This window comes from Cupressus sempervirens, chromosome 8 (genome assembly GCF_028749045.1).
Source record: "Cupressus sempervirens isolate cs-2001-9-10 chromosome 8, ASM2874904v1, whole genome shotgun sequence".
NCBI classification, from domain to species: domain Eukaryota; kingdom Viridiplantae; phylum Streptophyta; class Pinopsida; order Cupressales; family Cupressaceae; genus Cupressus; species Cupressus sempervirens.
Window position 1 is genome coordinate 462,824,110 of NC_143125.1, and position 15,068 is coordinate 462,839,177.

Consider the following 15,068-nt stretch of genomic DNA (forward strand, 5'->3'; position numbering starts at 1 on the left):
TGCTTTCTTGTGATTTATGCTTTCATTGGAATGCTTGGATATCATGTTTAGATGATGCTAGTTTAATTGTCGCATTCCTGTATTATAATATTTAGCATATGTTAGATGAGTTTGATTTGTATGATTATCTTATGCTTTACTTCTAGCATGTTAGATTTCCTTATTCTTATGTTGTAGCGTATTTTAGTAGTGGCGTCCTCATAAGATAACTCCGATGATCTGGTCGATGGTTTGGGATGCTATGCACGGGGGATGGTTAGGACCCAGAATAGTCTCATGATGCTATTATGGTTGGGAGGAACCACTTACTTAGTTTGTTATTTTAGTGTTTTGTGATGTTTCTTTTGTACACTGCAATGTTGCTTTTAGTTATTTCCCTTCACTGCTATGTTAGATGGTTAGATGCAGTTCTATCTTTTAGTTATTTCATTCAAGTGTCTTCACCCTGATTGTGGATCCAGTACTCTCCGGTGTGGAGAAAATTTATTTCCTAGCTTTTTATCTTTATGTTTCGGGCTTGTTTTGTATCCTTGCGCAAAATTGCACTTTCTCGCACGAGAATGCAAAAGCTCACGTGGTGTGTTGGGTTTCCTAGCACAACTTATAGTGCATCCTTGCGCGAAACCCAACACTAGTTTGGGGTGTTTGGCTGTTGGGCCAAGCAAGTCCACGTGCGATTGGGCAGATCCTCGTGTGGCTTGTTGTACATCCTCGCGCAAAAATCTATTAGTTTTGTTTCCTTGCATGAGAAATAGGGGGCATTTAGGCTTAGCCGAGGAAAGTTTAAAAGTTGGTTTTTGACACCTTGTTGGATTTCACACCTTTCCAGTTCAAAACAGTCTTTCTAAGGGGTTTAAAATATATCTATTTAATTCCTTACACTGAAGAGATATATTAATATATGGGACAATTCATTTGAGATAGGTTTCAGATCTCTTCGAGATAAGATAAAGATTCTAAGAAATTTTAGGGATTCAGAAATTCAGACTTAGCCAAATTTCAGGGCTTCAGGATTTCAGACTTAGCCAAATTTCAGGATTCTGCATGATCTTCCAACATGGTGTTTAGTTGATGAGTGGTTGTAACTTTGAGCCCTCATCCTGTGTGTGGCCTTTGTTGGTCTCTGTTTGTAATTCTTGATTGTGCTATGGTTAGTTGGAAATGGACTTGTATGTTTAACCATGCTAGGAAATTGTTCTTTGGGTTTAAAAGGAATATGTTGTTTGGGATTGTCAGTTATGTATTCCCTCTTTGAATCTATAGATGTTATCCGAAGTTCATTTTGGGTATTCTCTTGATTTGTGTTATCTTTGGTACTTGGGGATCTTTAGGAGTGTTTCTAAGGCTTCCGCTGGTGTTGGTGAACATGTGATCTTAGTTGTGTTCCCTATTCTTATTACTTGTTTTAGATGTTTCTCTCTTGCAATGGGTTACTTCATGTTGTTGTTAAGTAACTTATCAAAAAAAATAATTTAGTGCATGTTTCATCCTTGTTCCAAGGATCTCCGAGCGGGGCATTACATGTGGCATCATATTTGAACATGTAGATTCAAGATCATTTTTTTAAAATAAATTTTTTGACAAATAAACTGCTCTACAAAATTAAAAATGATTTAAACCCATATGAATTCTGCTAATGCTGCTCTGAATTCTACCTCATTGTTTGTAGCCTTTACAATGAACCCCTTCCTTTGTTTCATAACCAAACCCATATTGATCTCTTGCCACACAGCGAGTACCCCTCAGTCCAGGATTTCTAATGGAGATGCCATCAAAGTTTACTTTGATACATCCTTGCTCTAGTTCTATCCATCTGGTATGCTTCCTTGTCTCAACCCAGCTCAGAGCATCCTTTGGGTTTTCCATCTTTGGTACCTTGATACTCTCTCGAATTTTTCAACCATAATGGCATCCCAATTTGCAAATATTCTTTTTTGTATTGCTTTTCTAATAGCTGCCTTGTTCATTAACTCCAGAATCTGCTGCTCTATTTTCCTGATTAGGTTTCCTCAGACATTTCTTTACCTTGGAAAATTCTTCGATTCCATTCATTCCAAATTTCTCACATGATTATCGAAGGTGCAAGATTCCAGATACTTGAAAAAAGTTCTTTTGGGCCACATTAGAAGCCAAGACTGTGAGGCTGTGGTAGTGGAATACTAAGTTCATCTGTGATCCAACTCCAACATTTTTGAGAGAGAGGGCATTGAAGCATTCAGGTGATTGATACTCATTTTGTTTGCATAGAGTGCATCTCCCGGGGCCTGGGATACCAGAATTTTTCAACCCTTTCTCAGGATTTGTCTTTGGGCCACTATCCAGGTGTGTACCCAGCTTTAGGCAAACAGTCTTTATTCCAAAATAGGTGGACAGGCCACTCTTGTTGCTCCATTGCATTCTCTATTGCCTGATAGCCGGGTTTGACATTGTAATTGCTTGATTTGGAGCAGCTCCATCTGATAACATCATCTTCATTTTTAAGAATCACAATTCTTTCTTGTAGTGAAAGATTCAGCTCTCCCTTTTGTTACTCTGGAGCATCCAAACTATCCAAGGATCTCCAAACCCATCTTATTCTGTCCCCCTCTATTCTAGTTTCATCATAATTTCTTACTTCTAGTCCCCATTTCCTACATTTTATTTCTCTGATTTCCTGCTAGTTCCCCCAGAACGAGGCTTTGCTGCCATTCCTAATTTTCCAAGTAACATGTTTAGCAACGATATCTCTGCATTCCAATACAAACTTCCAAATAGCTAAGCCTCTTGGGGGGTTACTAACTGTGACCATTCTTGAAGGGTCCATGGAATCTAAATAGTTCTTTTGCGGAAACTTGTCCATTTTTGCGCTCTATCATTCACCATTCCCCAACCAAGTTTTTCTCTCGTTGCCAAATTCGTTGTTATCAACTGTCTAAGGGTGTCTAAGAGTGCGGCTTATGAGGGGGGCTTAAGCTCTATTTTTTAGGAACTGGGTGGTCTCATGAGCAAAATATAATTTTGCTAGGGGATTATTCAGAATCTTCTCTTAAAAAGTAGAAGCCCGTCATTTTAAGAAGCGGGTGAAAAAGGGGTGGGGCTATGCTGGAAATAGCGCCACCAGCTTAGGAATGGTTTTTTCCACTTGTAAAAAATCTAAATTTTAGATTTTTAATTAAAATATAGTTTTAGAGAGAATTTAAATTTTTAGCTTATTTTTAATGCATAGCTTACTTAAATTTTGGAGCTCAAATTTTGAGCAGCATAAATCATGGGACCGCTAAATATTCCCTAAAAAGTAGCAAGCGACTTCCGCTCTATTTTGTGGAAAGCCCCCTTCCATAGGACCCCAGCCTAATCCCCATTCCACCCACTTTTGTAGGTCTATTTATTTTTTCCCATCCAATAATAAGTCATAATTTTCTTTAATCGGCTGATCCACTCCAGAAGAATCTACTAAAAATCTGATTTAAAGTTTCCTCAATAGCTGCTGGAAGCTTTGTATGGGACATTGTGTATATTGGTACTGAGGATAGGACTACATCTAGCATCACTATCCTTCCAGCAGATGAGAGTCATCTCCCTTTCAAAATTTCCATTTTTTTCCTGCATGAGTAATCATATCCTCCCATTATCTAATCTTGTTCACTGCCCCAAATAAAAGACAATCAAAAAAACGTCCTAGGAGTTTGGCAAATCTCAGGCCTAGAATCCTTGTTATTTCACTTTGCAAACTATGTTGTGTTTAGAAAATACACCTCCAACTTACCCCAATTGATACTTTGGCCCGAGACATTAAAATACTCTTCCAATGTCTTTTTAATACACTTTGTTTTTGTCTTGTGACTTCACTGAACAACATTGTATCATCTGCAAACTGCTGGTGGGTGACAACATCCTCCCTAGCAGCGATCTTTAGGCCTGTCCAAGATCTATCCACCCATTTTTTTGTTATAATCCTTCTGCGGGTCTCAACCACAATGATGAAGATGAAGGGAGAAAGAGGGTCCCCCTATCTAATCCTCCTTGAAGTATGGAAAAAGCCTCTGGCTTCTTCATTACTGAGTACAGAAAATCTGACTAAATCAACACAACTACCAAACCATTCAATCCAATCTGCACAAAACCCAAATCTGGCAAGTACTTGCCTCAGGAAAGATCTATCTACCAGATCGTAAGCTTTCAGCATATCAAGCTTTAAGACCATACCAGGTTGCTTAGTCATCCTTGTTGTGAGGATTGCCTCGTGGCCAATGATGATGCCTTTTGTGCTCAATCTTCCAAGAGAAAATCCACTCTGTTCTTCAGAGTTAATTTCTTTCAATATGCCTTTGAGTCAATCAGAAATGATTTTAGTGACAATCTTATTGGCTGTGTTACACACAGATTGGTCTATATTCTTTCATGGAGGTAGCATTTTTCTTCTTGGGTGTCAGTGCTAGGAAGGTGTGTTTTGCTGCGCCGAGCATGGTTTTATTTTCTCTGGACTCTTAAAAAGCTAAATACCCCACTCAACATCCCAAAAGGTTTGGAAGAAAAAGGCAGGAAATCCATCTGGTCCCAGAGCCTTGTCAGGGTGTAACTGAAAGGAAATCTTTTCTGTTTTGTCAAAGGAGATTTCCTTATATAGCTGCTCATTCCATTCCTGATTTACTAGCTGAGGAATATTGTCTAATATTCTTTACCTGCTTTCTCCATTGTCTTCATTGGGATGATTCATCAGTTCCTTGAGATGTCCTATTGCTTTCTCTTCAATATTTGTGGGACTTTAGGTGAAGGATCAGTCTTCCCTTGTTAAGTTTATGATTCTTCTTTTTGCTTTATTAACCATGGCAGAACTGTGAAAGAATTTGGTGTTCCTATTCCCTTCTTGTAGCAAAGTTTCCCTAGAGAATTGTTTCCAGTGACAATCTTCCCTTGCAAGTATCTCTATTAATTCTTCCCTGAGATCCCTTTCTTTCTTAAACTCAACAGTGGTCATTCCATTCATGATTTCATCTAGATTTAAGTGATCTGGTTCTGCTCCTATTCTTGCTTTCTCTTCATGAACGTTTTTAGAGTGTTCTATATTCCATATTTAAATTTTGTTTTTGACATATTTTTAACTTCTGATTGAGCAAGTCAAGTCAGGTTTCCTCCCTGGGAGAGTTCTCATTCCACCATTGATCAAATTTTTCGCTTAGATGAATCTCTCACCCACGTCTTCTCAAATCTGAAAGATATTTTCCCTTTTGGAGGCTCAGGAATGGAGATTAGGGACACAGTGAAGTGATCAGATCCCGAGAAGGGGATGACTGAAGCCTCAGAACTGTATTCCCAGGCACTCCACAGTAAAAATCTATCCAGATGCTCTACAATCCCAGTGTAGCCATCTCTTCTATTAGTACATGTAAATGTTCTATTCTTGGAGGGGATATCCCTAAGTCCATTAGAATATATAAAGGGCTAAAAGTCTTTCTGAATTTAACTCATTAATTGCATTCATCCCTTTTCTCTTGATTGCTTATTGTGGCATTGAAGTCTCTGCTGATGATAATCCTCTCCTCTATGGTTCTGTATCCATTATGACATCAGTCTCCAAGCCCCCTTTTTTATGTGGTTGCAATCGGTCCATTAATGTTTAAACTTTATGATGTAAAAGGTTGTCCTCTTCTCTATCCACATACACCTCAATCGCTGCCAATTCCTTTGACTTCCCAACCCCTCCCGGGTTCCATAAAATGCCTATTCCTCCAGATGCACCTCTTGCCTCCATAAGACATCCTTTCCACCGTCTACATCTCTTCAATATTCTCTCTCCTTTCTCACAGCTCCACTTTGTTTCCTGTAGTAAGATGAGATCAGCTTTGCTTTGCTCTAACTGACGCTTAATTAAGTGCCACTTTTCAGGGGCATTGCAGCCCCTGACGTTCCGCATTAAGATCTTCGCGAATCAATTTCCCATTCCGAAGCTCTTTGAAACTATCTGCCCTTTAGCAATTGCTGCCACTTATAATCTTTGTCCAATAGCCTGGGGGCCCTTATTTCCTTTCTTTCCAAAATTAGGCTTAGAGATTGAAGAAGGAGACAGAAACTTCGGGCTTACCTGTAAGAATCGCCTTTTCTACCTCTATGCACCTCTTTGGTCTCAACCGTTTGCTTTTTCGTTATAGGTGAATTCATTTCGCTCTCCAATTGGTACAATTCTCTGCCCCAATATGCCCAAAGCGCTCATACCCATTTTTGATGCCCCTGTTCTCCTCTCGTCGTTCCCGCTGTCGGTTTAAACCTCCCTGAAAATTCTCCCTGGGGTAATCATGGCGTCTATTGAGAGATCTGGATATCCTGGCCCTATCTAAATGTCTTGTGATCCATGGAGGCTCCCATCGATCTATATGTTTAGGTTGAATCCCCGAATTGCTGTCGTTGGCAAGATAATCCCTATAATCGGTTTATTCCAGATTTTTTGTCAGTGAGTACTGTCAGTGTTTATCCCAGGAGTCTGTTATTTGGATTTGGATTACTTCGTGCTCCTCATCTCCCCAGATCGCCCATGAACCAAACTCCATCGCATTTCCCTGGGTTTTCAAGATCTGGAGGGAGAAGAGCAGAGTGATTCCCACCAATCCAATTTCTATAGTGGAAGCATGTGTTATCCAAGTACAATCTCCCTCGATTCTCAGACCTTTGTCCCTGAATGATATAATCCTCATCAGTCCAGACAGCCCCTGCTCCGAATCGGTGGTTCACACCGCTTCCCTCGCCCACCATTATTATTGACAAAAATTTATATACTAATTAAAAGTGAGAGATGAAAATCTTCTTGCGATTGCAACTTTGGACAACATTTTCTAAGAAAAGAAAGGCTCTCGTGAATTGAAAGTACAAGTTGAAGCGGTTGGATTAAAGTTGGAATTGCTTTGTAAAATATACTTTTGAAATCTCCCCACAAATGTGTACAATACAACGAGAAAAAAATCTAATAAATAGTACCCCTTCGTATCAACACATTTCAAGTTTCATTTGTTTAGTCCATTTATAACTCATCTTTTGTATTGAGTCATCTTGTGTATCAGTTTTTCTAATCACATTTGACTCTTTATCATTTTCCTAAAACATTCAAAATGTAGGATTATTCTAAAGCAATTTTGTTACCAAGTCTTAATTAATTCCTTGAAAAATGATATCAAAACTAATGATACTTTTAAGATGATTGTGAGAGCTACATTAGTTTTAGAACTTCAATTGAAATGTATAATGTGAATGATATAGTTACAACAATGCATTGAAAGGTGTAATTTACAAACTTATGTCTACTTAATTCTAAGTAAAAAATAAAGATGAAATATTAATTTCATTTCTATTTAACAATTTAAATTTGCATGTAATGAAGGACAACCTTATGTAATTATCAATTAATTTTAGTGTTGTGTATCAGGTCAGTAGGGATTACACCAACTAGATATTAATACCCATGTTTTCTCCCAATTCTATCAAATTCCCCTGGGTTTCTTTGAAATAATCTTAGTTGGGGTAGTGACAAGACCCATGAATCCATTATATGTATACGTAGGTCATTCTATTATTGAAACTGCTAAAATACTAATGAATATGAATTTGCAATTCATTTATAGACTCACCACACAAAAACAAATCCATTTTGTTGGTTGTCTTTCTCTCTCAGAAGTCAATGATGATTCTTAAAAGTCCCCAAAATTTTGAGTTAATCAAATACATAGTCAATATTGAAAGATGGATTCCAATCATGGGAAAAAAAGGTTGTCACTTTTGCATGTGATTTGTACTATGTATATTTGATGCAAAATGTGCCTATTGTGAAATTCTAAACCATAAGCCATGGGGTTTACACCTTCATGTGTTTTTGTTCAACCCACATAAGTTTTTCAACAAGTCCTAGAATCTACATTCTTATGAAAAGTCTATATTGCATTAGCTAGTTTGATGTTTTCGTTAGAATACTAAAGAGAGCATATGGAATAAGTTTGAAAGTAGTAAAATTAGTGAAGGCTAAATAAAAAATGTATTCTTGTAAATAGGTATATGGTCTAACTGAAGCTTGTGGCGCTACAACAATGACACCTAGGGGAAGAAATAGTGATTTTAGGCATTCAGGAACATTACTTCCAAGCATTGAAGCAAAAATTACAAGTCTAGAAACAAGGAATCATGTTCCTCCTAATCAAGAAGGAGAGATATGCATCCGTGGGCCTCCTATCATGAAAGGTACATGCATTAAAAACCTTTGACTCTTGCATGTTATATTTAATTTTATACTAATATGATTCAACATCTGGCATTCTTGAAAATTTGTTTCAACTGCTTCAAATTCACCTTTACCTATGCCAATTGAATTTGATCTTATGACTCAATTGCATTTTGAGATGGCTACTAGAATACAAATCATACTTTGAGTATTTACATAGAGTATTATCATTATGTTGCATATCTACATGCTACTAAAGTTGCACTATCACCATTATTATTCAAGTTAGTATTTGATAAAGTTGTATAGTCACCATTATTATTCAAGCTGATGTTTCACAAAGTTGTACTATGACTTATTATTTAAGTGAGTTTTGTTACATAGAAAGAAAGAAAGAGATAGAAAGATTTATATATGGTAAACTTGTGATCTCTCTTTCAAGAGTAAAAATTCTCCACCACTAGGCCAACTAAAGTTGTGCAATATTTATTGTGAATATAACTCATTTTAAAATCTCAATCTTAGATGGTTAGAGTGGCATCTATTTTGAATAGATTTGATTATATGCAATCTCATTCTTAGACAATTAGTATTATTTCTATTATGAATATGATTCATTCGTTAATCTCAGTCTTAAGTAGTTGTATACAAGAAAGCAAATTTATATATTTTTTCCATTTTGTTTTTTGGGTTCTTTCATTAAATACCTTGGTTATTATTAATATCTTATCATTTGAGTAGCATTATAAAGGTCGTTCATGTTGATTTATGTTTCTTTTCTTAATCTTCAACATGGTTTTATTACATATTTTTTTATTTAGGACATATTATTTGATAATTATTTGTAGCTTATTTGAGCTTCATAATTCATATTCATCTTCTTGTTTTTAGTCTTTGATGAAACATAATTATAGGAGACTTTGTAGTCCTTCTCACGTTGTCTCTTTCAAACAATAGTTTTTTCCTATAGATTTGTCTTTTTCTCCTTTGTTGAGAAGTCTTTTTTAGATGTTTATATCATCATACCTAGTTGGTGAGACTCAAATTTGTGTTTTGGATATGTTTTCCTTACTAAATTCATTTCAGTAAAGGTAGTCATTTGAATAATGTTATTCTCTAACCTCTCTTGAGATATTTTTACACATAGTTAATTAACTTTACCTATGGTTTTTTTTTCCCTCAAGTCATAAGAATAAGATATTTTTAATAATCTATATTTTCTTATGTTTCATCCATGTCACTTGTATTTAATAGTATATTTCTATCTTAAGGAAACATATTTGATTAGTTAACTATCCCTAACTTGTTGAATGCATATACATATAACAATTTATTTCTTAAATAAGTTACTTATTTTAGATAATTAACTCTCTAAATAATTTCCTTATCCTTTTTCTAGTCTATATAGGATATAGAAATCTAGGGATTTAGAATTTACTAAAGTTTCTAGAGTTTCTTGATAGGAGGACGAGTTTAATGACCAAAGGTTTAAGTTTGGGGATAATGTGTAGGCAATAGTTGGGCAATGCAAATTTACATGTAGTACACAAAAATTTAGTTATAAAAATATGCTAAGGAACATGTAGAAGAACTAGATTTATCTTTCTACATACTTAGTAAAATACAAAGTAATAAATAATAAATTTGTAAGCACTATAATGATTACATTAGACATCTGATCTTTTCAAGTGACCACTACCAATGGAATGTTTAGTTTGGAATTGTTTGCTATGATAAAAAATATAATAAAATTATATATTTTCTTAAAAAGATTCCTTTAATCATTCTAAAACTCTCTATCCCTAGAATTTCTAGGCCCCATATTTTAAAGCTCCTCCAAACTAATTCCTGGAACCAATCATGTTTGTTTAGCATCATTATCAACTTGTATTGGCTCCTATTGATATACATTTCATCAAGATGTTGGATTCTTATCTATGAAATAATATTCCCATCAATGAGATATAAGGTAATATGTACAATTGTAGGCTTCATTACCCTCTTGAAGGTAAATGTATTCCTCATTGTATAGTGAATGTATCTACAAGTATACTAGTTACTCTTAATAGAAGATCTTAGAACATGGGATATAAGCTAAATCACTAAAGAGGTAGTCATGGAAACAAGTTCGTGCATATTTCACCATAAAACTAGGTGCTCTTGTGCCATAATCACCCTCTATATCAGTGAGACCTCTTAAAAATGTCTCCTAACAGTGGAAAGTCTTTTGCACTCAATACAAATGGTGTTATCCTTTAAAAAATCAAACATGTATATTTTGAATAGCCTTCAAGAAATCTCATTCACCTAAACATCCTACATGGATATAATTTTCCTAGACTTCTTTGTGTATAACACTTCAAGTTCAATATATGGAAAGAAACATGTGCAATGAATCTTTGGACTTTTCTCATTTGTGAAGAATGAATTTTTTGGATATGTTTATTTTAGAGTCTCAATATGGGGCTCTTTTTCTTTGCAACAACCTTTATTTGGTTGAACATGGTATCAATGTAGTTATGCATCTATACTATTTAGATGCATTGTGTCATGCCCAAACTATGAGGGCAAAAACTCACACAATCTTTTTGTTTTTTTTAATTAGTATAATATGATCGACAAAGGTTTAGATGTTTAACTACAATAGAGTAAAATGACAGAGGGGTTTAAGAATCAAATAACCAAAGGTACAAAGAAGTTGCATGCAAGATCACCATTGATATTTAACAGGGTTACAACTCAGTTTAAACACTTTGTCAAAGAGATTATTTGAGTGAACTAAAAGTCTCTTAGCAAATCCGTTAATAAAATTTAACGACTAATCCATTTAATAAATTCAAAATCTATCAATTGTTTTAATGATACAATTTAATTACGAGTAATGTACCACTAACCCTAAAGATGATCTAATTGGCTAGACCCTTTCATTAACTATTTAACGCATGCTAACTACGTTTAAAAACTAGAATCCAAAATCTACTCTAACTTATTCACTTATCATTTACACTTGAAATCGATATCTAGAATAAATTCAATAATCTATAATTTAATCTCAACTTTATTTGAAGCTATCATAAATTTAAATTCACATTAATAAAGTCCATAATAAAATCATTCTAACAATTCTCACGATAGTATAAACTAATTAATAAAACATTCAAATTTCAAGTTAAAACTTTTAAATTAGAACTTAATAAACAACCTAATAACCAAGTCACTAATCTAACAACAATTTAAATCTAATCTTATTTAACAATAATTAATAAAATTATCTAAAATTAATGAAAAAAAAAATGAATAATTAAGATACTATCTTTGTTAAATTAACTTCAAAAACAAGTTCCTAAAATTCTACCACTATGCAAAAGTCACATTTAAAAATATTACCAAATCCTATTCTAACTAAAAAAAATATTATTCTACTTTCCAAAATCATAACATATCTACTAATCTAAATACTAAACTACTACCTATAACCTACTAACTAGCCACTACTCATCACCAAAAAAAACAATTATCAAATATAATATCAAATCACCACCCCCCCCAAATCTAATATCTACCTATGACAAGGGGGCCTGTCTACAAGGATAGTGCACTGCCCCATGGCCTTATAGGCTGATGCAGGCCTATCTCCACTCACCCTGCATGATCCCCGAGTGCTTGATGGTGAAGGGGATTGGAGGGTGCGAATGGAAGGTTAAAATTCTTTTTAAAAAATATTCACTTGCCCTCCCATGCAAGGCAAGGTCAACGCATGGAGTGGAGAGGAGAAATATGGGGATGCAAGAGTTAGTTATATTTAACATTAAAACATTTTCTTGCTCTCCTCCCAAGCAATTTGACACAAGTCAAATCCACCCCACGGTTTTAGAAAGGAAAATCTCCATACGTATCTCAAGGCATTTATGCCTATGTAATTTTGTTGACATACACATTTCCCAAAATTAATGTTGATTGGATGGTCTTGGAGAGGGATTCAACTAGGCAGATGCATGAAGGAATATTATGCATTTCTAATCACATTTATTGTGCAACTATCCCACCTATGGGGTCGCATCATGGAGGGACTTAAGTCTAACTTGCTATTTAAATAAGGTGAGTTTATGAAATGAATATCTTCCACTTGCCATCAAAGTAATAATATTTTATATAGGCTATTATTTTATATGTCTGTAATAGACTGAGTTTCCCTTTTTGACAACCCATACATTTTCCAGAATGTTAAATATACTTTCTACAGGTCTCTCCTATATATATATATATATATATATATATATATATATATGATAAAACTTACATTACTTATCTCTCCTCTCTCTGAGACTAAATTAACTTTCAAGTTGTTAATGTTCTGACATTGCATTAATGATAGAAATTCCATTCTAATTAGGAAATCTTAATATAAACCATTGTTGAAATTCCAACATAAGTCTACATGGATCTTACAAGAATTCCTGGTTAACAAATTTCATGAAACATTAAAAGTAGTTCACTTCAATGATATCCATATAACTAGTTTAACCATCTACATATCCATTAACTATCTATTATGACTGATTGAACACATAACTAGACAACATTGTAACTGAACCTATTCTTAAGAAAACTAAGAAGATAAAAATATCAAGATGATAATGTTCTGATCATTCTTAAAGGAGTATCAAGGTACACGGTTCTTCCTTCAAATTACTCTCAACACAATATCAAGCATAAATTAAGTTGGTGTAAAGACATAATCACTCACATATGGGAAGACCATGAGTGACATAGATTTATCAACTTCTCTTCCTAAGGACAACATGCTCATACCAGTATGTGAATATGGTTATTCTTATTTCTTTCTATAATTTATGTTTTAACGACCATCATATAACAAAAGTGTATGTTCCTTATTTTTAGAATTCAAAGTGGTGCAAAGTTTCTTACTCAAATTCGATTGTGTCAACTATGAAACTTAACAATGAGAGAATTAACTTTGTGCTCACAATGTAGTATTTCTATTTCCTCTTAATACCTATAACATCAAATTGAAAACTTTAACATATCCAATTGCTTTTCATTACATAATTGAAACTTGGAAATTCAGAATTCAAGGGCATTATCTATCATTCTATTTTCTCTTAAACACATGCAAAAGCTTGAAAATCACATGAGAACAATACAAGAAGGTTTTCATAATCTTTTTTTTTCCCCTTCTTTCTATATCATTCATCCTGGTTCAAGGCTCCATCGGGAAAGAACCAGTAAGAAAACCCGATGTCTTTGCCCGCCAATACATCAAAATTCAATTATATTTTACATAATTTTTCAAATCAATTGAAATCTCTTCAAAATATTTCACAAGTGCTTTCTTCCAATACTTCAAAACTTCAAGGAATACAATAAGAACAAGAGTTGAACCTGGGTGAATCATCACAACATCAAGAATAATTCAAGCATACACCCTAACCCAGTTTTACACAATAGATCCAAACATAGGACCTGACTAGGGGGGGGTGGATTTTCTCAATGGGAGATGTCAATCACCATACCATACCATAACCCTTTTGGGGTTAAAACTTCAAGAATTTCCATTCTTTTACAAGGCCCTTTCGAGGCTACTATCACAAGGATGTTCATTCTTTTCCATATTGAAGATTTCACGATATCAACAAGGTATGTGATGACCAGTAGGGGCCCATATACCCTACCCTTTTTCCCTCCTCTCACCATGAAAGGAGACTCTTCACCATTGAGGTCCAACTAAGGCCCTAACCCTATACATGGCCACTTCTTCCCTATACAAGGGTGAGTGATGCCATAACAATCCCCATCAAATTCTCTCAAAACACAAAACATCAAGACAAGCATAAGAATGCATCAAGAAACAAACAAGAATCCCTCCAAACCCATCCCAACACACAAGCAAGCACAAACAAAGAACAACTCATCAACTTATACATGATTCAAGCATAGACAACATGAAGAACAATACAAAGGAGTGAAGAATCCCTACCTTCACCAAAGAGTTATGGTAAATGATCAAATTGAGAAGAGTTCTTTCCTTCCTTGCTTCAACCTTCCAAGACTCCTTTTTGAAAGTAGAGATTGGTTAACCTCTAAACTACTCCAAGAAGGGCCTCTAAATAAGCCTCAAACTCACCCACCAAAAGGAGCAATAACTTCTCCCACCCACCTACAAATCTAGAAGTTCCTAACTCAACCCACACTATGGTTAATCACTAGGTGGAGGTGAGGTGATGCAACTCATGGTAGCCATAGTCAATTTTCGCACAAAGGCAAAAAGAGACTTTTTGAGTGATCTCAAAAGTCAAAAAAAGGGGCTTAGGGGTTGGAAAAGACCCCCAACCCATACCCATACCTTTTGGGCATAAATATTTCATGTTTTAAAGCCTTAGGAATAGGTTTGGAGCCAAACAAAAGCTAGGAAATAATTAGGACCAACTAAAAACTCTAAAAAAAAAGTAGATTAAGCACTAATCCAGATTAAGGGTGACTAAACTAGATTAAGAACCAAATTAAAAAGAAACTAACTAAAACTGACTTAGGTCCAATGGTTACACAACTAACCCTAACTAGCACACTAAAGAACATAAACAATTCACGAGTGTCAAGCGACACTAAAAGAACACAGTTACAAACATTAACATTTACTGATCATAGAAAGATACATACATACATCTCACAATTAAAATACTTGAATTACAAACAACAAGGTTTCCAAAATTAGCACATAGAGATCAGTTCTGTTCCTTCGTCGATTTTTTTGGCTAAAATATCTGCACACTCATTGCACACATCAGTAGTCCCGTAAAATCAGATATATATATATATATATATATATATATATATATATATATATATATATATATATATATATATATAT

The 15,068-nt window shown here is 34.7% G+C and overlaps 1 protein-coding gene across 1 annotated transcript in view; it reads left to right on the plus strand.

Moving 5' to 3' along the window:
* Positions 1–15,068, plus strand: part of LOC149543242 (putative CoA ligase CCL7) — a 36,037-nt gene that overhangs the window by 5,301 nt on the left and 15,668 nt on the right. Inside the window, exon 2 of the mRNA XM_089798087.1 lies at positions 8,013–8,199. Coding sequence (XP_089654213.1) covers positions 8,013–8,199 — 187 coding nt within the window. The remainder of the gene's footprint in view (positions 1–8,012; positions 8,200–15,068) is intronic.